Source organism: Cinclus cinclus, chromosome 7 (genome assembly GCF_963662255.1).
Source record: "Cinclus cinclus chromosome 7, bCinCin1.1, whole genome shotgun sequence".
In the NCBI taxonomy this organism is placed as follows: domain Eukaryota; kingdom Metazoa; phylum Chordata; class Aves; order Passeriformes; family Cinclidae; genus Cinclus; species Cinclus cinclus.
Genome location: NC_085052.1, coordinates 12,352,452 through 12,375,140, shown reverse-complemented (window position 1 = coordinate 12,375,140; position 22,689 = coordinate 12,352,452). Strand labels below are relative to the sequence as shown.

Here is a 22,689-nt window from a genome sequence, read left to right as displayed (position 1 = left end):
GGCAGAGCAGCAGAGGAGGGAGTGGGAGGAACGAGGAGGAAGCAGCTGGTGAATAGGGACTCCCTGCAGATGGGAGAGCAGTCATGGCTCAGGCATTACAGGGAGAATAACCCAGGTATTGTCAGATATTTTTTAACATAGAAGCCAAAGCCACATGTGTGCAGAGGAGGAAGAAGTTCTGGGGTTACTGATGAGGAACAACTCAACCCCACCCAGCTGCAGCTTCTCTCATGGCCAAGGCAGCACTTGGCTGATTACACAAATAGCCAGAGAAAGAGCACAGGAAAGGCCTGGGACCCCAAGGCCAGCCCACAGAGAGGCACCCCAGCTCCTGCCACCAGCATCCAGACCCAGTGAAAAGGGCCAAAAGGAGAAGTGGCAAGCCAGGGTGATCTCTCCCCTGCACCCCTAAGCCCTGGCGATCTCAGGGGTGCAGCATCAGACAAGCAAGAGCAAAGCCTGGCCAGGGGCTTGCCCGGCTCCTGACCGCTTTTGTCTGTCCAGACGTGCAGCTCCTGCGCCAGCTCAGGGATCACCAGGAAGGTCCGCCAGCCCTGGCGTTTCTTGGATTTGAGGATGTCTCCAAAGATATGGTCTCCGATGTACAAGATATCCTTCCCTTTGGCCCCCAGCAGGTCACAGACTGTATCCGAAGAGCCTGAGAGAGGAATGGCATGGCTCAGAACAGTGCACCAGAACAGGTGCATTTTCCTCCCAGAAACCTCCACTGCTTGACCATGGCTGCCCTGGACACTGCTCGCCTGCCTGGGAGCTCACCCAGGAGCAGCTCTGCCTGTGCACATCCCTTCATGAAAGGCAGCAACAGAGGCCATGCTGCATCCCCCCACCATGTGAGAGTAATGGAGCCTTGGGTGTCACAGACAGCTTTGTATCCATCCACTGCCCTTCCCTGGCTTGGCAGAACCTTCCAAACATGTTCACACTGGTGGCAGCACCTTTAAGTACAGCTGGGGACACCGCACTGGGCTAGCTGCAGCCACCCCTCCACCACAAACCCCTGCAGGCATTTCCCAGACCCTCTCTGGCAAGGAATAAAAGGACATTTGAGGAGGAACAGGTCCATCTCTTCCCTGCACTGTGCAGCTCTGATCATGGAGAGCTTCTGCAGTGTGCAGAGGGCACAAAACAGTGTGCTTTGGGAAGCTCAACCTTGCCTGGCACACAGCTGGAGTGGCTGAGGGCCATGTCAGAGCCACTCCACACAACATGAAGGGCTTCTGCCTCACCTCCCGAGTACACAATGCCATGCTGCAGCGGGCCCGTGTAAGTACCAATCTTCAGCTTCCCGGTCACCTGTGGAAGGAGGTGTTGTGTTAGTGCTGAACAGCTGATGGTCTGGATCCTTTTTCTATTGACACCACTGATACATCACTCTTCGTCTGTCTGACTCCCAAACCGCCCAGAGGTAGTTTTCCTACTGTCACCTGCAGTATGTTAGGGAAACCAGCAAAGCCTTGGGGTGATGGGGTTGCTCAGGAATCAGTAAGAGGAGATTCCAGCCCACAACCTCTAGAGTAGGTCCTGTCCAAACGCTGCATTGCTCATTGTCACTGAGAGATGCCATACAGGAGGTGCAGGAGCCCTTCCAGCCACAGAGGAACCCCCAATGAGCACTCACCGTGTCCACCTGCCGCAGTACAGTGCCTTCCCCAAAGAAGAGGGGTTTTCGTGCATCCACCAGGATCAGGTCAAAGTAAGACTGCCATGGCCGATGGGCACTCCCAGGCTACAAAGGCAAGAACAAACCCCAGAATCAAGCATGACACAAAAAACCACAGGGAATTTCACTGGAGTGTCACTGTCCATAGCCAGAACCTTGTGACATTGCTGGTCCATCAAAATCCCTTAGCTCATGCTTCCCATGGGACAAGGCTGGGTTGCCAGCACCATCTCCTAAAGCATTCCCCTTTTGTCACAAGCCCATCCTATCCCAGTCCTAGCAGTGGGGGTTGAGGACATGGCGTGAGACAGGAGAACAGCACTGAGGGCACAGCTGTCATGTAAAAAGATGCTGTAAATGACACCCTGCCACTGTTCCTGAAGGTGACATCCTGCACAGATCCAGACACATGCAACTCCATGGCTTCAACTTACAAGGCCATGATGGCATTTTTGCCAAGAGCGGGAAGATGCCTGGATTCTATTCCACAGAGCATGGCTTTGAATCACAGCCCTGCCCAAAGGATACCAAGCCCTTTTGCTCCACACTTCCACACTTTGTGAGATCAAGACCACAGCAAGGGGCTTCTTTAGCTGTCAGTTGTGGGGAGTATCTAGGCTCTCAAAATTTCCCTCTTGGCTGCCTTCTGCTTTTAAAGCAGTGTGAGAACACATCTTTTGAACATGAGATGGCCTCTCACTGGGAGACTAAAAGAGCAGTATAAATTTGTATCATAAACCCTTCTCCAAAAGTTGAAGGGCTGAGTTTTGACCTCAGAAAAACAAAAACAACAACAAAAAAACTGATTAAAACTTTTGGAGTTTAATTAAGGCACAGCACAATCAGCCATAAATATTTCTGCTGTTTTATTAAACGACTTCCTTTCTATCCTGGCTTTTTTAACAACGTCTAAACCACTCAGCCTTATTTCTAAGAAATCTGGCTACAAAATGCCACAGTTGAAATGTTTTATCACTGAAATAATGTTATCGTTAACACAGATTATCATTTGAGACCAGATGATGCCCCTTTTCTCTTTGTTGTATTGTATTTGCTTTGATCCCATTCAAACAGGACACAAAACAGCAAGTGTATTTTAACCAGATTAAAGCAACTAATCCCATGCAGCGGATGAAGCAGGATTAAAATGCTTTCCAGCTACACAGATAATTAGGCACATCAGTGTCTACTGCAACTGCAGTCTAGAATTCACATACCTTTGGTCCATGTGGAAAGTCAAACAAGTAAGTCATAATTTTCTAAAAGAGAGAAATAAAATATTCAAATATGTGCTTTTAAACATTTATTTGTGAAGTTTATAAAAGCATACTTTTCTGATTTTATCTTTTCACATTACAGAATTTTATTTGTAGAATTTACACAGAATTCAGCATAAGATTTAGAGACAAAATGAATGGTACAGGACAATGATAAGAATCAAAACACTAATAATATAATTATAAAATCAAATAACACAGTTGCCTCAGAAAACTGCACACTGCTTCAGTCATATCTTGCAACGCTTTAAAATGGCATATAAATCTTTGGATTAGCAGTGTTGCCAACATCCTGACGTTCACCTGGAGCTGGAAGTAAGTGTGTTTATTTCTCAGCTTAGCAGACAGCTCTTTCTGGGTCTCAGACCTCTCCAGAATCTTGGTTTGGTGACCTGTCTGTACTCAGACTATCTGTCTCACTTGAAAGGGAAAGTCTGCATTTTAAAGGATGCTAAAATCCAAAAGTGGGTATCACTTTCCCTTACAGCCTTTGAATTACTGAGGAACTGAGTGAAGCACAGAGGGACTTAAACCAGGCCTGTACTAGCTCAGCACCAGAACCAGGACAACAAAAAGTGACTACTTAAGACTTCATCTGCACCCACCACTAACCCTTCCTACACACGGATTAGAAATCACACAACTCTCCACCAGAAGATGTCCAATCAAAACCCTTCCAAATGACTGGCTGGCTTATGCCTATTCCATGATATCCCAACCCAACAGCTCAAGCAGCACTTACGTCTGTGTATTTATAGTCGCTGTTTGTGACAAGAAACACCTTCCCCACTTCATTCATGCGGCTGAGCAGCAGTGGCAGCTTCCCCTGGAAGCCAAGGGGAGCATCCAAGTCACACACAAAAGTTACAGACATTTATCACGGGAAAAACACTCAACTATGATCCCACCAGACAAAAACAAGGCAAATCAAACCATCGAGCAAGGAAACTCACGTGTTGTGCACTGGCCAGAGCCAGGACAGCTGCTGGTCCATCCAGGTAACCCCTCCAGAGCACAGCCCAGGGGAGGAAGGCGAGGGGGAAGGGCTCAGCAGGGCTGCAGTGCCTTTGCCAACCACAGTGCCAGGCACCCTGTGCTGCTCCCACCGATCTGCTCCAGCTCCAAGTCCGTTCCCGAAATGGGCCCAGAGGCAGGTGAAATCTGAGCTCACGAGCCACAAGTTGGAATGCATTATAATTCCAACCTCAAATTAGGGAGAATTTATTCCTGGGGCTATTTTTATTGAATCTGAAATCTCAGTCCATTGCCAAAATAGCTGATTACCTCACTGAACACTTACCTAAGAATTCTGTAGGCGTGTAACTAGAAACAAGGTTAACTGCTTTAAAGTGATAAACTACCACAGAGCTCATCTAAACTAAAAAATACTTACTCTGTAAGTGGTCCAGAGGGGCCTTCCACACTGCAGAGGTGGCAGGAGTAAGGGAACCACTGGAGCTTGCTCAATTAGATGTGCTGAACACACATTTTGGGGTTATCAAGAGACTAGACACCGGTGAGTCTTTCAGGATCTTTCCCTCATGGCTAAGTGTAACTTTTTTTGTCATGTGGCTAAAAAGATGCTCAACTGTTGCTTTTTAAAGAGAGGTTTGCTTGGGCAAAAAAACATGGGCAGGGAACACAGCTGCTTTCACCACTGAAAGAAACAACATCAGCTTTGCCAGTGTGTTCACCTTGGTAACATTTCCTCTGGCTTTTATATTTTACGTATAAAACTATGCACATCAATACAAAATCATATGGCTCACTGGCTCAGAATAAAGGCTGCATCTGAACTTTCCACTTTGCCTTTGGTTATTACAATAGAAGTCACAGCCTTATCTATTTTGTGATTTAGTAAAGCAAATCAGCATGTTTATTTCTTGCCTGCTTAATCAGTACTAAATGTCATGTAGTGCAAGTAAAGTAACTTCACACTTACATCTTTCACCACATACTTCTCCAGATTCTCAAGGGTCTTTTCCTTAAGAGATCCCTGAAATAGAAACAACAGAACCCAGTGAGGTCATGGAAACTTATGATGTAAGAGACAACAAAGTAATGCCAACTTTCACACTTTAAAATGCTGTGAAAGTACAAACCAGGGCGAATCTGAACCAGTGACTCTAGAGATGAGAGGCTTTGAGTAGCAGGGACCATCACAAACTCTGTGATCCATCGATTCCCTCACCATGGTAAATAATCCACTTCAACAGCATTTTAACCCTTTCAGAAGGGAATACAATAGAAACAAACAAAAAATAGATTTGCCATACCAAACAAGACAGTTAATGACCTGTCTCCAACACTGACCATAATGCTTTAGTCAAAAGCCAACTCCAACATGTATCACTCAACACTGCATAAGGAAAGAAAAATAGATTCCTGACTTCTGCATGGGTAAAAGAACCACCACAAGAACAACTGTGAGCAGAGTTCTCCTGTGATGGTTCTCCATCCCACCCAACAGACTGCTTGAATGAAGGAGAACAAAAAAATCAGGTCTTAAACCGTATGTTAATGCTCACACAACTATATTGTAAATTTGTACACAAGTGTATGCAGAAGATTAAATGCTTCTCTCTAATTAGAGAACAGCTGATCTATTTTTCTCTTTAATGCCAGTACTTTTTAGACAACATAGGATAGTGCCAATGTAAACAACTTGCAGTAGAATACTGCTTTAATAATTAGGACAATGTAAAAGTTGTGGACTTGAAGTGCAAATACCCTCGTGGCATCATGCTCTAAAACCCTTGAATTACAGTACAAAATGAAATCTGAGCACAATAAAAAAGAATAGGAAGCCAAGCCAGATATGTTCCCATACTAGGAGGGCAGTTGAGATCTTCACTTGCTCCCACACAACTGCAATCTATTATTTGCTCACTAGGCGGCAAAGCAGGGTCCTTGCCCAGAGCAGAGAGAAAACTAAACTCCGAATTACAAACCAGCCCCTGCAACCCAGTTACAACCACACACATCCCACGGAGTTCTTGCAGTCACCTTGTAATGAACCCAGTCAACAGCATCTCTGACATCCTGGAACATACTCCTGAAGGACATGAAGAGATCTCCATCCTTAAACCCTGTTTCACAGCTGTGAGGAGACAGAAGAGAGGTTCTAGCAGCCAGTCACAGCAGGTAAGAAACCACCAAGGAGTGAGACAGTTCAAAACGCTGTTTGCAGCTTGTGTTTTCATCTTACCATCATGGATTCTTATCTGCTACTTAACTGCAGCTCAGACTTGAAAGAAGGCTACAACCACAGTTTAACAGGAGCTGTGTGCTGCCTAGGAATATCTGTGGCTCCACAGCAGCACCACAGCTTTCTATGACTGAAACACTTACTTCTCACCCACAGTACAAGACTAAAAGACTGCAGACAATTGCAAAAATGCCATTTGCAGCATTTAACAGAAGATTAATGGTACTGAGGGAATAAACAGAGTGGTGCTCTTTCTCCCTCTTTCCAGCACTCAAGAACGGAGTGTAATGGAAATCAACTAAATGCAGTGCTGCTGAGAGGAGGAACTTCTTCTGTGTTGAACGCTTAGAATTAACATCAGAAATTACAAGATACTCTGGAGGTATCTTTGAGACAACATGACAGTTTACAATGGAAGAAATCAAGAAGGATTACACAGAGCTGTATTTATTATGACAGCAATCATCATGCCTCTCCTGAGAAAAGGTACTTCACCTGATGGATTGCCAGCATAAACAGTTCCTCTGCTCCCACGTGAAATCACATTAAACCTTTGCCTTCCACTCACATATATGCAAAGATGACCCATCACATGAGGTGATGAAAAGCACAGCAGCATCACATTTACCAGTTCAAACCACAGCTTGTTTTCATGCTTATATGTTTTTGAAAGCAAGGTAAATGCTCATGATGCACAAACAGCCTTTTATACCACACTGAGCACTTCACCTCTAAGTGTGCAATGTCCTTTATTACAACATGAAGCACTTGTGGTAACGGGCTGAGGAAATTCAGCCGTTCAGTTACCAGTTCAGACATGGCTCCAATGGACACAGGTCCAAAATGAACTGAATGGTGCCTGTAATCACCCTGTAAAAAGTGTACAGTCCTAGAAGCTGCCCCAAATACCAATGTCAGTCAGGATTTGGTACTGATGTACCCTGTGAAGGAAACCTCCAGCCTCTGCTGCACACACAGATCAACTTAGCACCACAAAATTATAGGAGGCCCACCAAAACCACTTGAGGGGCTTCCGCTGATACTAAGAGCAGCTCCATCTGTGCTGTACTGCTCTTGTAAAAAAAACAAAAAAAAAAAACCCAACAATCTTACTGTTCCATCACCATCTCAAAGTGGAGGGAATACGAACCTCGTGTACCGGTCACAGTTGGTAAAGAAATCCACCAGGCAAGCCAACAGGTAGGTCTCTGCAAGAAAAAAGAGTGAGATTTTAAGACAAGGATAACATCATACAGCCAGCTAACTTTAGACCTTGTGCCCAAAGGAAGAAAATGCATGTTAAAAAAACCCAAACAGAAAAGCAGAGCATGGCATCAGCAAAGTTTTACCGGCTTAAAAGGCACAGAAAGAGGCCTGTGTTGGCTCACAATAGACTCACCTGGTAGATTGAATAATGTGTTCAAAATGTAAAACCTATCTGTGTCATCCCTCTGGATAAATTTATTTGGATATTGCTCCCGTGTTTCAGGCCTGAGAAAAAATAAAGTGGAGAAGAATGAAATCACAAAACATAATGGAAGATAAAATGTGCTGACTTGCAAAACGGAGCTGTAGGAGGGTCCTCTAACCAAAATCTGCTGTGCTTTAATCAACACCCAGCCTCCCCACATGCACTGCTGGCACAAGAGCAGAAGTGCATCCAGAGGTCTTCCCTGGGCTGCACTGACTCCAGCAGAGCCAGGGCAAAGCCCTCGTTGCTGAGCCAGCAAACTGAGCAGAGCCCACACAGGGACAGTGGTGGTCCAGAGAGTGGTCCAGAGTCCTACAGCTCGACCTTAAGCCCCATGCTGACAGCTAGGAGGATGCTTTAAATCATCTGCGCTTTCACTGTCTGCTTATCTTAAACTCTCCCCCACTTTCCATGTGTTGCTTTCCACTCTCCCAGCAGATCTCAGCCAGGGGCATGCAGGGCTCTGCTGGAGGATTGCTCCGGGTTACTCATCAGCAGGGTGGTAATGACTGAACTCATATCATTATTCTGGTCTCCTTTATTTCTGGAGCTACTAAAGATCATTTTAGGCTCAAAGAGGAACGTTAAGTGCACATTTAAGGGCTTTTTTCTAAATTTTGGAGTCCTGATGCAAAGACTTAGAGGCAATGACAAGGTTTGTCACCCTGGTGCCCCTGAGCTTGCTTTGCCTTCCATTCATATGCCCTTGCAGCAGCAATGTGGAAGGGAGGATTTGCTGGGACACATCAGGAACATGGCACTGCAGACACTTCTGCTTCCTAAGGCACCTTCTCCAGGACAAGAAACACAAGCAGCCAGGGAAGGCTGCAGGAAGTGGCATGCAGTGCTCAGTTCTGACACCCTCAAAGGTCAGAAACACAAAGGGGTAGAGCAAGATTGTTCCTACCTCAAGCCAGCTCATGCCCTCACACTTTCTTAGCAATGGCTGTGGAGCTGACAGTCTCATGGGGCACAGGTCCACATGCAATGGCTTTGTCTTGACTGACAACCTGCTGATGTTAAACTGTGGCAGGACAGGTGAACAGCCCTTGGAAGATCCCATCAGCTCTTCTCCACAGCACACGGTTCCTCTAATCCTAGCACAGCCCCTTCCCTTGTAAACATCTGGGCTGTTGCTGTACCTGAGACCCTCAATTCATCCACAGCTAATCCTGGAGCTGTAGGAACAGCAACACAGCTTCTGCTGTTAGCAGAGTCCATGTGACTCCATATACAATGGGTGCCCTAGGGATCATTGAAACAATAGAGTGTATTACATGAAAAAGAAGAGCCTAGAGTCTGCACTCACCCTCTGAGGAAATTAAAGCCATGTGCACATACTAGGAGGTTCCCATAGGCATCAACTTTCAGCAGGTTTCCATAGTGGGTGTCAAACACCAGGCCTCTGTTAAGAAAGCAATTTAGGATGTGAAAGGCAAGTGCAATAAGGGGTGACCATTTTTAACAGCAGCTAGAACAGCTCTAGAACAGTTTTGCTCACTTGGCATGGGGCATCAGAACAGAGCTGCTGTTATGATGCAGATGGGGTCCCTACTGTCCCTTTTACTGGCAGCAGGTGAGCAACCAGAGCCCAGCACAGCCAGGCAGGAGAGATACCTGACCTACTTCCCATGGCCCCAAAAGTGTTTAACCTGAGAAGCTCAGCTGTGCATCCACCAGTGAGCTGTGGGCTCTTCCACAGGGTCACAAACCCTGGCACCTGTGGGGCTGCAGGGAACAGTGTGGTGTGATAAAGGAACTTCTCTCTGCTTTTTCATGGCTCTGTCACAGACAAAGCCAGATGGGGTGTGTGACCATGGCACAATACTTTGGACATGCCCAATTCTGACTCTGACAGAATTCTGTCTCATTTATCTAGCAGCTTGCATCTGGAGAACACAGCCTTCCCACAGAGACATCCCTTCTGTCCCCTCCTGGGATGAAGGTAGTGGATTTAACTGAGCTCTCGTCACAGGTTTGTGAGGGGCTATGCCTTGTTACCAGCAAAGGCACAGCCAGCAGCAACTCTTGGTGTAAAACACGCTGAGAGGAGGGAAGGAAGGAGGGTGCCAGACTGAAACTGGAACAAACCGATAGTCCCTCTGGTCCAGTCTTTTGTAAAGAAATTCCAAAGAAGCCAAAGAAGCAAAATCCAGCAAAGGCACAAGTGGAAAGAACTTGAAGGTGCAAGAGTTAGATCAAAAGTTTTGTTCAAAACAAACAATACCCTTTTCATCATTTCCACCAAAATAAAAAAATAGGAATTTAGTAATTTTGCACCATTAACTTAGTGTGAAGTTATAAAATCAGTAAGTTACTAAATCAAATGCTTTTGACATTTGATGCATCTTGACAAGAAAATTGGATTGGTCCCACTTCTATTATTGTTTACTGTCAGCTTAATTTTCAGGATGTCTTATGCACCACAACACTGCTAATTAAAATCATCAAAGAAAAATGTTCTGAGACATCCCAGCAGCCTCTTGGACAGTAATGGCTCCTTCTCCCCCTGATTTTGATTTCACTCCCAATCCAATTGTGTCTCTGCTGTCTTTGCTTTGAAGGGCTATTTTTGGACCATGTTTTCAGTAGGGTTCTTTTATTGCACACTCCCTTTTTGCTGTCAAGGGTTCATGTATGCAAAGGTCCCCCACGTACTGCATTAGTCTTCTCCCTTCCCCATGATCTTTAGGCTTCACATCCACAACTCAAAACCTGGCCTCACATGTCACCTGTGAACTTCACAGAACAAATATTGGAGGCCTCGAGCAGGCAGGGTCGGTATCTGTTAGTCATTTACCTGGTAGGGAATGCAGGATCATACACAAAATTGAGCAGCTCATGAGGGTATCCAATGGAAACTAATCTTTCTACGGTCAGGTCAAATCCAAGAGATTCGTATTCAGGGGATTTATACACTGTACCAAGATGAGATTTCAGTTAGAAAATTTGAAAACAGCTAGGGGGTTAAACAAGAAGGCAATTAAAAGTAATGTACCCATTCTCCCTCCTCCCTCCTCCACATACCATTCTCTCCTTGGATGCCTGGGGTCCCCGAGCCCAGAGCAGGGTGGAATTAGCTCCTGCCACAGGGCTGAAGTGAAGCAGAGCTGCAGTTTGAATTTCAGCAGCAGAGTGCACCAGATGAAATATCCCTCAGTTTATCAAAGCTCTCTACATCAGGAAAAATGTATTTCAAACAGCAGCTCCTCTCTCTGCAGTCCTGTTCGGCAGATGCATGAACACTCCCTGTTCCATCTGCTCCAACAGGGTTTTGGTTTGCTATGTTTTTGCAAAGCCAATAAAGAAACCAATAAATTGTGGGAGCACATGTATTCGAGGTTAGAAAGCCTTAAATTCTTCTCTTCTGTGCTACTGTTACTGCTCTGGATACAATCCCAAAGTTTAGTATTGCTCCAGATTTCATCTCAAGGGAATTAATGTTTGCTGCAGACTAAGTTAGCATGAAGGTAGAGCTGTCAAGTTAACATATGATTTGTTTGTTAATAACACCATATGGTACTGCAAAAAATCTGTTCCTTATTACCCTTGTACATCAAAATGCTACTTTTTTAAGCAAGCTCACTGCTCTCACATGTCAGAGGAGCTGCTCATCTGGGACACACACCTTCCCTTTGCTCCATGCAAAAGGAATGGACTTGTTCAACTAAGTCATTCCTACCATGTGGCCTCTCTTCTTCCTGCAAATGACCTTCCCATGTACTGAAAATGTTACTGTTTAATCACATCATTAAATTACATCTAAAAGGCAATCAGGACAGATGGAAATCACAGGGTTTCTCTGGCAGCGTGTTTATGCTCACTGCATGTCTGCAGAAGCCCAGAAGATAAGGGGCTAATGTGCATGTTTCAAACACTGAGACAGCTGGACAGTCCTGAAGCTGACCAAGGATTGTTGGCAATAATAGCCAGGGATTGTGGTAATAACATGTTGTGAGAAAGAACAAGATGTGGCTGGAGAAGGGGGCTATGTGGAGGTAAGGGCAGCACTTTTCTGGGGCAAATGTCCTTGTTCTGGCTCCCAGAGATAAGCACAGCACAGCTCAAGTGCAGGAATGAGGTTGAGAAGTGGGCATGGACTGTATGGGGGAGATCAAGGATCACCCAAGACCCTCTGATCCATTTCCTGAAAGGTCTGAAAGAATGGAGTGCACATGATAACTAATTTCCATAGAAAGCAAGAGCCCTGTTTTCAAGGTGAGGAAAAGTCATCTATGAGAAGATAACCCCACAAAGCCCAGGTGTGTGTGTGTGTGCCCCAGGACACTGGACATGCCATCAGTGCTGTTGCCAGGACTGCTGATCTCTTTTTCTTTCTTCCTTTTTCTCTATCTTCCCCTCTTTAATTCATCTCTTTCCCTCTTCCCTTTTACCCTGCCCCTTTATCCAAACCCCACTGCTGTGTGCTTATACTAGAAGGTCAGGGATTAACATACCAATTTTCATGCCAAGTGCAATTTACTGATAAAACTTTGTAAGCTTCTGTGGACCCTCTGACTTTTGTTGTTCCTTTCAACCATAAGCACCTACAAATCCCAGGTGCTCCCTTCCCCTTAGGAGTGAGACACCATAATGTTGCTGCCTTAAACTGGTGCTAAGATAAATAAATACAACCCTTGACTGCAATGAGGGTTACCATGGGTTCAATGGGTCCAACTGCCTCCAATACTTGAATATTTCAAATTTAGCTGAAAATGTGCCAAGTTACACAGTAAACTCATTAGAGGACAGACTGCTTTTCTTGAGAGAAATCTAACACATTTGTGGGCCTAATGTTATATATATTAATAATCATTGTCTACACTGCCCAGTAATCACCAGCATATATATACACTGTGGGATACAGAAGTTTAATCTGAGAGACGAAAGAAAATATATAAAATACTAAAAAAAATTTAAAAAATTAAAAGGCAAGGATTTTAGATGAAACAAGACTGTCAAAAGACTGAGATCACAGTACCCGTGACAGAGGGCTTCTGTTCCTCTTAAAAACCTAAAAAGCACCAGAATCCCAAGAATTAATTTTCCCCATTAGACTAACAGCATTAAAAATATAATAAGCAAACCTGTAATGGTCTTAAACAGATAACTAAAATCAGTAAAGCAGTTATCCAAATCACCAAGCAATATTATACCAGTGGCAAACATCAACAACATGGCAACAACATTCAATGCACGTAGTCTTTTCTATCCTTTAGAAAAGGAAGGATTGATTAAGCTATAGATAGGAATAAGCAATCAAAAAGTACAGCTAATGAAGAAAGCAGTGACTGACAAGGCAATTCTGGGGAGTGAGCTAGAGTTGGAGGGAGCAATAGGCAGTTAGGTGATGAACGTAATTGTGAGAGTGACACCAGAGCATCATCTGGAACAAGGAATTCCTCTGATTTAGGACAGTAAAGGCACTTCCCAGGGAAAAGTCCTATAAGTACACCTGCACATGTTCTCAGAATGTGAAAGCTCTGCAAGGCTCCCCTTTATGAGAAACAGACTCCAATCCCCCCCTCTGTCCATGAAGCTGCTGCACTCCTCCTTCTTAGCCTCCTGGGAAATTGACCCTGCTACCAACTTAATCTATAATACATCACTTCCAAACAAAACTTTTCTCCGAGTAAACCCTGGTCTTTCTGAACTCACCAACCATGGTGATGCTGCCCAGACAGGAACCTGGGCAGGAGCACACTGGCATCGCCTCGGGACAAGCAGAGATTGTTCATCAACAGCTCCAGCAGAGCCTTTCCAGGGAAATTGTAGGGTTTTCTGATGAGCAATCTGTATCTTTTTAACTCTCCACCAGGGAACAGCTGTGTGGGACACAAGGTCAGCTGCTCACAAAATACCCTCACACAAATTGTTTCCTTTTGTATTTGCCTCTCCCTCTTAGGAAATCACCACAGACCTCCTTTCAACTCTCTAAGAAAACAAGCTGAAGGACCATTAGGAAAAAGGCTGAAGAAGAGGTATCAACCTCAGCCTTCATCATCTCAAGTCTCTGATGAGGCAATACATTAATTAGGATTAATCTAAATGTTTCTTTAGGGGGGACAGTTATTCTTCTTACTTCTCTCAGCCCTAGATTTTGCTTCCTTTATGTCTCTTTGAATAAAACTAAACTATTAGCTCATTCATGTCTCAGATCCCATCTCTATTTTTCTACTACTATACAATATCTGGAAAATGGGAGCCTTCTCTTTGACACATGAACTAAACAGAGACACAGGAAACTGGACTGGTGAAAGGGACAATAAATGTTCTCTAGTTACCAGCATACTTACAGTTCCAGATAAACTTTGCTTTAACTAGACACACAGCTGGGAATGAGAGCTCCCTGAGCCCACCCTGACAGGACCCTACACTGCAGCACTGGCTGCATCAACTGGAACCACAGTCCCCTGACATTTCTCCTAAGCCTATCTGAGGAACTGGAGCTTCCTCTGGGCAAACAAACAATCCACCTCCTCAGATCAAGAATGGAGAGGCCAACATCGCTGCAAGTATGGCAGCACATTTGGGAAAGATGCCGCAGTTACAGGTGTTACTCCATTATCTCAATAGTGTACTCGGGACTGGTTGTTCTCTCTCATGTCTTCAGGCAGCCGTGAGGAAACAGAGTAGAGAGGACAGATCAATACTTTTTTTCTGAAGCTGTAAGATGAAAACATGGTTTTAAACTTTGCTGGAATATCCCCTCCTTCAGACCTGGCTGCTGAATCCTGGTACCTCTGATGGAGATAGTTTGTGTGTCATGGCAATGTCATGAATTCTGCCATTTGTCATGCAGCATCCTGTGCCCAGCTCTTTCACCCAGCTGAGAAGGGCCCAGTCTTTGAGCATTCCCAGCTCTGTGACAGGGGAGGAGGCAGAGCCACAAACACATTTTCACACCGTCCTTGCCCAACACACACGAGATGACAGTAAAACCAAAGCACGTGCTACAACTTGTTCTGATTTCTTTTCCTTACTGCTTGATGGCCACGTCTCTGCCACAAAGCCAAGTCTCCAGCTCCAGAGGAATTGCTATTTTAATAGTACTGTTCCAACACAGGCAAATAAATGCTTCAGCAGCACAGGGCAATCAGCACTCGGTGCTCATGGATTATGCAACCAGGGTGGAAAGAAAACAACTGAAGGTTTATAAAAAACAGAAGCCAGCTGACAGTATTCCAGCTTCCTCTTAATACCATTACTTGGTTTATCAATACACCATTAAAAGGTAAAAAGCAGTACCCCAGAGTGAACACTGCAAGCCTTCAGGTCTGTGATGAGTGCAGGCATCCCTGACTGACACAGGACGTGCTAGGAGGGAAGCTGATCTGGAATGAGCAGGGGTTGTGCAGTAAGGTATGCAATTCTCATGCATTTGTGTGGTTGTGTTTACCTTTGCTGCCAAGACACATACAGTTACAATTTTATAGCCTTCCTGAAAAGGAAAAAAAAATAAAGAAAAAGAAAAAAAAAAGCTCTCTACAGAGGCTCCAGCTTATGCAAAATGCTGCTGCCAGGATTTTAACTCACATGAGGCAGATGCAGATTCAGAGTGTCACTCCAGGCTTGACGGAGTTACACTGGGTTCCCCTGTTAAAGAAAAAAATCAGACTGATTTTAAAACTGCAACAGCTCTGTGCCATGTGGGACTGTGTCTGCTGGAGCTCTGTCCTCTGGCAAGCTCAGAAGCTGGCCTGGCAGTTATTCCAAATACACTTACAACTGATTTATAGAAGAGGCACAGTTGGTAATTGTGCATCTGCAGGCAAAATTCTGTCCTCATATCCACAAAGCAGTTTTACATCATCAGCACAGGGATAATTAGGAGAAAGAGGCTACAAGCACATGGCCCAAGTGATACAAATACTTCATGTTTCTCTCAGACACAGAGCAACTGATTCAAGAGAAGGTCTTGTGCTCTTTTTGGGGCTTTGCTGTTATTGTCCATTCCTCAGTCAGCAGCAAATTACTCCTTTCAGGACACTCCCTCTCACACCATACAATGCCTGCACATGTCAATGCAGGAGACTTGGGAGACTGAGTCAGGAGCTACTCTGGGAACCTGAGAAGAGAATTTTGCCCTACACCTTGAAGGTGCTCCCAGCTAGAGCCTCGCACACCGGGTCACTCTGTGGTGCATGTCTGCATTTAAATGTACATTTGGACACGCTTTTACTTGGGCTTTCGCGGGCAAAGCACTGCAGGATAAACCAGCACCAAACCTGCACGCGGAGCTGCACTGCAGTGCTCCCACTGGCAAGCACACACAGGGAGAACACCAGAGATATTTTGCAACTTACAGGTATGCACAATGTAATCAAGAATTATCTTTGAGATCAAATTTGCACTAAATACAAAGCTGAACTGGTTGGAATGATGTTGCAAAAATGACTCACAGAAGTATGCAGACCTCCTGGAAGGCTTCTCTGAAAATAAACGTTTAAAGACTGTTTTGTTTCAAAATGAATAGCTGGAGAAGGCTGAAGTGCATGTGATGGCTCAGCTTAAGCTGTGGGGAGGAGAAAGCCCTTTAGGGGCTGCCCATATCTTCCCCTTGTTTCTCCTACACACACAAATTCAGGCAGGGAAGCTTCTCATTCAAGATGTAACATGGTTTGTTCCAGGGCTTGCCAACATTTCTTGCAGGCTACTCATGGATCTTGGGAGAGAAGCAGGAGCTGAAGTTAAAATAATGACCCCTTTCTGCATTGCTTCAGTCATCTCCCATTTGTGAGATGTATTTTCTGTCTCAAACTGCACACCTGCAAGCAGTCCTGCCTGCCATTTTATTTCCAATCACTATGGATTTGGTGCTGGTAAAATCCCTGAATTTGGAACAGTGACAACATACTGATTTCCCATACCACCAAGGCAGCTTTGGGAAAGCAGCTCCCCTTCACCAGAACCTTCACTTAGGAGGGGAAAAACAAGCTCAGGAGGTTGTTGCAACAAAAGCCTGCAGGGAGAGCAGCTCCTCCAGGCAGAGAGGCAGAGCCAGGACCACTACATGATGACCTCGAGTATCATTTGTGCCTGCCTCTGTTTTTTCCCCATCTGTTGCTCTCTTATGACACCCTATCACCTCCTGAAGGAGTTTCATCCCTTCCATCTGCCAGTTCCTCACCTGCATTTCCTCGCAGCCGGAAGGAAAGAACAGCCCAGGGAAAAGTGCTTGTGATGCCCCGCGAAACAAACCCACACTGTCAGAGCACTTCAAGGGAGCAGCTGCTTCCTGCAGGTGGTGCATCCCTGCTCTGATCCCTTGGGCACACACTGTCTCCCCTCTTTCCCCAGGCAGGTGCTGAGAGCACTGTCTGTGCTGTTGACTTTCAGGTACCCAGATAAGATCAGTATTTATTAAACTAGAGGTTATGACCTCCTCCAAAAGGGTCGCAAAAAGCTTTAACAAATACTCAATCTTCAGAAATGTTACCCACTCTCTGGGTTCTCCAGAGGTCACACAAAGACAGATAAGCTAATATGTACACAGATAATGCATAGGGTTTTGCCTTTTCTCTGAAGCACAGGAAATGCAGCCCAACTACTTTGTGTTAAGTCTTGAAGAATTGAAAGAAAAATAACTAAAAACAGGTTTTTTCAGTTGCTGCTTATTCTCCAGTGAGTAAGGCATGCAAATCAGGCAGTTAGGGACATACAGGGGCAAGATGGAGAGCTGGTATCCAGAGTTACATGTCTCAGGCACGGCATGCATAACTGGGCTTGTACAAATACATTTCTGAAATTATACAAACCTAACTTAAAGAGAACAATCAAAATGTTGCTCTGAATTGCACCACAATTAAGTAACGTGTAGTGGGTTTGGTTTGCCAAGTATGCAAGTATGTATTAGGAATAGATTTATATCAGTGTTGTACTGACAACTACTGCTTAGTTGAAGCCTTGAGGACTGAGATCCCCTTTTACAAACCCATTCCCTGTAACAATATGATTATCTATGCAACCCTGCCTCAACAATGTCTATCAAATGAGATCTTAGTGTCCCAGAACAGGATAGAGCTAACCCCAGAGCTCTCCATTCTGCCTCTGCACATGGCTCCAAAGCCAGGCACTTAGTGTCCACTACACTGTGTCTGTGACAGTCACCCCTCCACACCACCACTGGCTATTTCACACAAACTGCTCAAACTCATCTCATCCCCTGGCACTTCTGATCACCTGACCTGCATTACTTACTTACACAGGAAGGAATCTGAAATGTTTAAGTTTCACACCTGGGTGTTAACTACCCTTAGTTCTGACAGTGCAATCAGACTGCTCAGCTCTGATGAGAGTCCAGACTCACGCTTGGCTTGCACAGCCTGGCAGGGTGCTGTCACTTTGCACTGGAAATAAGGCTGAGGATTTTCTTTCCCATGACAACTAGAAACCCTGCAGAAGTACCTGTACTGTGAGACCCTCTGTAGACACACTCAGCTGGCTTGGCAACCCCAGGAATGGGGGATAAGCACAGACCTCCAGATCCCTCGGCCTTGCATCTCTCTTTCCAATGGCACATCAAGTGTTACCTCCAACTCCTGCCACAGCCACTGAAGGCATTTCACTTCACAGTATCTTCAATGGACATGAAGGGAAAAACACTCCTATTTAAAGCTCTGCTGTGTCCAGCAGTGGTTGGGTCATCTCTGCCCACATAAACACGTGTGCAGGCAATGGAGTTGAGTACCTCTGTGCTGTGCTGGCCTGGGAGCTCAGTAAACAAACTGACAAAGTGGAAACGTGCCTGTTTGCAACCACAAGAAATCCCAAATGAAACCCATGGGACAACTCATATGTTTTCAGTTAGGAACGTGGTGAACTTCTGACTTGACATTTATTTATGAACTCAGCTGAACTGTGACCATAAAGGATTTGTCTACAGTCAAATTCAGTTGAAAACCAATTAGGAACAGACCCCAGTCCTCTTGACTCCTGGGGTTTGACTTTAAGCACTAAACCATAAATTAAAATGTACGGTACTATGGAAAGCAGAATTGCAGCATTTTAGCCTATATTTAAATTGACTTTCCATAATACCAAACAAAATGGGTAGTAACACTGGTTTGTTTATTTGAATTTTTAATTTTTCAGTCCAAATGAGAAGAAACTGCTGCCATATTGAGTATAATTTTCACTTACCCATAGAAACCTTTTCAAACACAGAAAGTGACCTGTGCAGTAAGACAAAGCCTAGCTTTAAAGCATAATATTTAATGTCCCTTTTCTATTTCACTAAAAATTATGTATTTGTAGTGATCAGCAAAAAATACCTTGACAAAACATCCAGGTGCATCCCAGAATAGTTTTGTATGCTTAACACACAAGTTGCTCTGCCCTTCGTGAGCAGCCAGATCTTGCAGAGCGCCTTTGTGCCCACAGATGTTTTTGACAGTAAATCTGATAACAGAAACTAAGGCAAGGGTCACTAATCATCAGAGGGTTGAATCTTTCAGATGTGAGCTTCAGTGGCTCCACAGCACCCTTTTCTGAAGACCCAAAACAGGGGGCTCTGGGTGGAAACCAGAGCTCCCCTGCAGAGCAGCAGCAGGGCTCTGCAGTCCCCAGCCACAGCAGAGCCCATGAAGCAGTGACGCACCCACTGCAGCCTAAGAGCAGTGGAAAATTCCTTACTTCTAATGCTCCTGCTAGCATCCCCAAGTGCACAACACAGCTTTCAGCTCTAAAACCTCTAACCTGGAACTGTATCAGCTCCCCTTCTCCTGCTGTGCATGCTAACAGGGTGTGTGAAGACAGAATTTGTTGTTGCTTCAAGGACTGACACAGCACTGTATGTGCAGCCTGGCTGTGAATTGCTGGGTCTACACTTCAGGTTGTTCCTAGTGCTGTATTTCTACTTGTATCAAAAACAAGTGTTGTCAAGTATCATCAGCTTTAACTCTTCCCAAAGTAGACTTATTAATGCTCTCATTGGTAAATTCCAGATATTTTTAGCTCTCTGCTGCTGCACTTTGTTTGCCTTCGATGTAACAAAGATTTGGGTTGTTTGAATATGCCTCAGAGGCTGGCAGAGCAGAGCTTAGTGTTGGAAAGATTTCTTCTGCTGAATAAAAATGAATGGCTTGAGGTAAGAACAGCAGCACTGAGGTCACATTGTGCATGTTGAGAGAAGCAACTCAGACTCTGCATTTCAAGGAAGCTTCAGTTTGTCAGTAGTTGGTATAACCTTCCTTTGCACTGGATTAATATTTTAAAAATTACTACAGAGCCACCTGCTCTTTCACAGGAATTTTTTACAGTTTCCCTAACACAAGAGAATGCTTTTCATGCTTAACAAATGGCCTTCACAATTTACCTCTCTCAGACACAGCCCACTGTGAGTTATAATCCCATATTGGAAATATCCCTGCATTTCCATGGAAACAAACTACTGTGCCAAAATATGGGCTTAGTTCTTCAATAAAGACTTACGAACAGGGAAGAAATAGTTGCTTGGGCTTCAGGTCCAAACATAATTTGCTAGCATCTAGAAATAAGAAACAAATTACTTAAAGTCCTAGTAGTCATTAATGCAATACATCTAAGGCAATTTTCAGGCTTATCAGTGTCCAAACAGATCCAGCTTCTTATTTTTCTCCATATTCACTGAAGAGAGTGAGCCTCCAAGGCTACACATTTGTTTAATAGTGTGCACCTGGGCTTAGATGCAGTACAAGTGCCCATGCTGGCAAGAAGCCACATACAGAAGATCTTCTGTACTGCTAAAATAAGGCATTCACAAAGCAATGGCACACATGTGATCTCAGAGTTAAAGCCTTCTGTACTCCCAGCTTTGGTTCCTCCTACAGAGTAAGCTGTTTGAGTCATCACAAGGGTATTTGCAACTTAATAGTGCTTCTGTTGTGGTATTAAGATTACTAGATAAGGGGGTCGATTAGATTGAAAAATGCCTCCCTATTTTCATCTTCTGTCGAGACTAGAGCTCGCCTTGGCGTACTAACAGCCTGCTGACCCAGCTTGGTGTTATCATCATGTTTTTAAGAGCAAGAAAACAGAATATAGCAGCTTTTGGAACTTTCCTTACACTGTGAAGACTCATTCTTTCGGCAGCTTCTGTTTATCACTCTGATTCTTCAAGAATCCACGGACAGCAGATTCGCAGTTTGTCAGTCAGTGATTTACTGGGACAGAGCAAGCAACACATGCTTTCTCCACGCCTCATTCCCAACGCCAGCATGTGAGAACCCACAGCTCCAGACCTCATTTGCTCATTACACAGCTTTAAATGGTCAGGCTCTGAAGAGCAGCAACACAAAGAGAGCAGGGACAATAACCACTGCACTGGTATTTGGAAAGACATCCAGCTCAAAGCATACTTGGAACAATTTGGCTTCTCCATCTGCCTTTAGCTTTAAAACACCAATGGCTAAACCAGCCTCTGAAATCTGCAAAATCTGCACCTGTCAAGCTGGCAATGTGCAAATGTGAAAAGGCAGACAGCAGATGTGCAACAGTCAGGGCATCTCCCGGTCCTGGCTAGGAGAGCTGGAAGGCTTCTCCTGAACATCTACCAATTCCTTTTTCCACAAAGAACTGTATTATCTAGCAAACTGGGAAAGAAGCAAAACTGCTTAATATCTCCCCAAGAGAGCCTCAAAGCCTGTAGCCCTTACATCACAATGAAACTAAAAGCAAATATTTAACCTAAGCAGGAGAGCCTCGATAGAACATTTGCATTAGAGTTCAGCACTAATAAACAGACAATAACAGCACATGAACTGACATTCAGATAAGCTGTAGTTGTTTACATTACAAGCTCAGTAGTTTTTCAGTTCAGTCTTTCATGTATAAAACTCCCACATTTATAATTAGTTTTTCATTTGTGCAATCCAGAAATTTTTTCATGCAAGGTACAAATTCATGAGTCACATTTCTCAGTTGTGCAAACTGAAACACAGGAACCTGATAGACTCAGCTACAGCAAAAATAGTAGATGGACTGAAGAACCAGTTCTCACTTCTGCTGTCACCTTTTCTCCTAGATCACACACAGCAACAATCCAATTCTGCCTTCTGGCTGAGTGTATCTTTTCCAGAGTCAACAGGTAAAGAAAAGCATTTTAAAAATAAGATGAGGGTGTGAAAATTTTTCCTCTTGCAAATTGCAAGGATGGCTTTGACACGAACACCTCCCTAAGGAAAGGGCAAAACCTGTTTATGTGTGTCACACTTTGGATGGAGCTGGGAAAGACTAAAGCTGTCTTTCCCATATCTTTTCCCATGTGATGAGAAGGGAAATGCTACAAGCTGAAAGCATAAGCAATTCTGCAGTAAGATCCTCGCAGTGCACCAAACCTTGGCATTAAATTGGCAATGTTTCCAGGACACAAGCTGTATTCCAATCAGATTATGTTGCATTAATCACATTTGCACACAATAAAACCAGTATTTTTCAAGCTTCATTTCCCCTCCTTTTTTATTGAAACCGTTTTCAGCAGCCATTGATAATTTCATTATCAATTTCTGGAGAACACAGAAGCAGCAATGAATTAAGCACAGGAAAAGCATTCCAAATGAAAGCATCCTGTCTACTGATATTACCTCTTATCTACTTCAGAGATGGAAGATAAAACTTTCAACGAGGCTGTAACTTTTGGAGAAGAAGAGTAGTCACAGAGAATCTTTTCAAGCACAACTGAGTTTGTTATTCTTATTATCCCTCTCCATCTGCCAACAGCCCAGTGTGAAATTACAGCCACTTTCGGAACCCCACTGCTTTAGCTCTGCTCCTGTCAAGGGACATCTATCCATCACCTTGTGCAGCCTGTCCCATTCAAGAGCTGGTAATGCCAAGGCCTCCTGCATTATTTGGATCCAGATCTAATAATTAAGTGTAGCTCACACTGAGTAGGAAGCAGCCAAATAAAATGCTGTGTGAAACCGATCTCTCTCTGCTGCATTTCCAATGGGTGTCACCCACTGAACTCCTCAGGCTCACATGAGTGTCACAGTGAAGACCTTCCACTGACATGCTTTTATTTTACTTTCTGCATTTAGCAGTAAACACAAAACGGAGAAGGCTGTGCATCTTT

The 22,689-nt window shown here is 44.4% G+C and overlaps 1 protein-coding gene across 1 annotated transcript in view; it reads right to left on the bottom strand.

Annotated features, from left to right (window-relative positions):
* Positions 1–22,689, bottom strand: part of NT5C2 (5'-nucleotidase, cytosolic II) — a 60,236-nt gene that overhangs the window by 3,226 nt on the left and 34,321 nt on the right. Inside the window, exons 4-14 of the mRNA XM_062496273.1 lie at positions 10,438–10,555; positions 8,947–9,042; positions 7,566–7,657; positions 7,317–7,374; positions 5,965–6,058; positions 4,901–4,954; positions 3,701–3,784; positions 2,899–2,940; positions 1,640–1,747; positions 1,248–1,314; positions 488–658 (exon numbers count right to left, since the gene is read on the bottom strand). Of these exons, the coding sequence (XP_062352257.1) occupies positions 488–658; positions 1,248–1,314; positions 1,640–1,747; positions 2,899–2,940; positions 3,701–3,784; positions 4,901–4,954; positions 5,965–6,058; positions 7,317–7,374; positions 7,566–7,657; positions 8,947–9,042; positions 10,438–10,555 (984 nt within the window). The remainder of the gene's footprint in view (positions 1–487; positions 659–1,247; positions 1,315–1,639; positions 1,748–2,898; positions 2,941–3,700; positions 3,785–4,900; positions 4,955–5,964; positions 6,059–7,316; positions 7,375–7,565; positions 7,658–8,946; positions 9,043–10,437; positions 10,556–22,689) is intronic.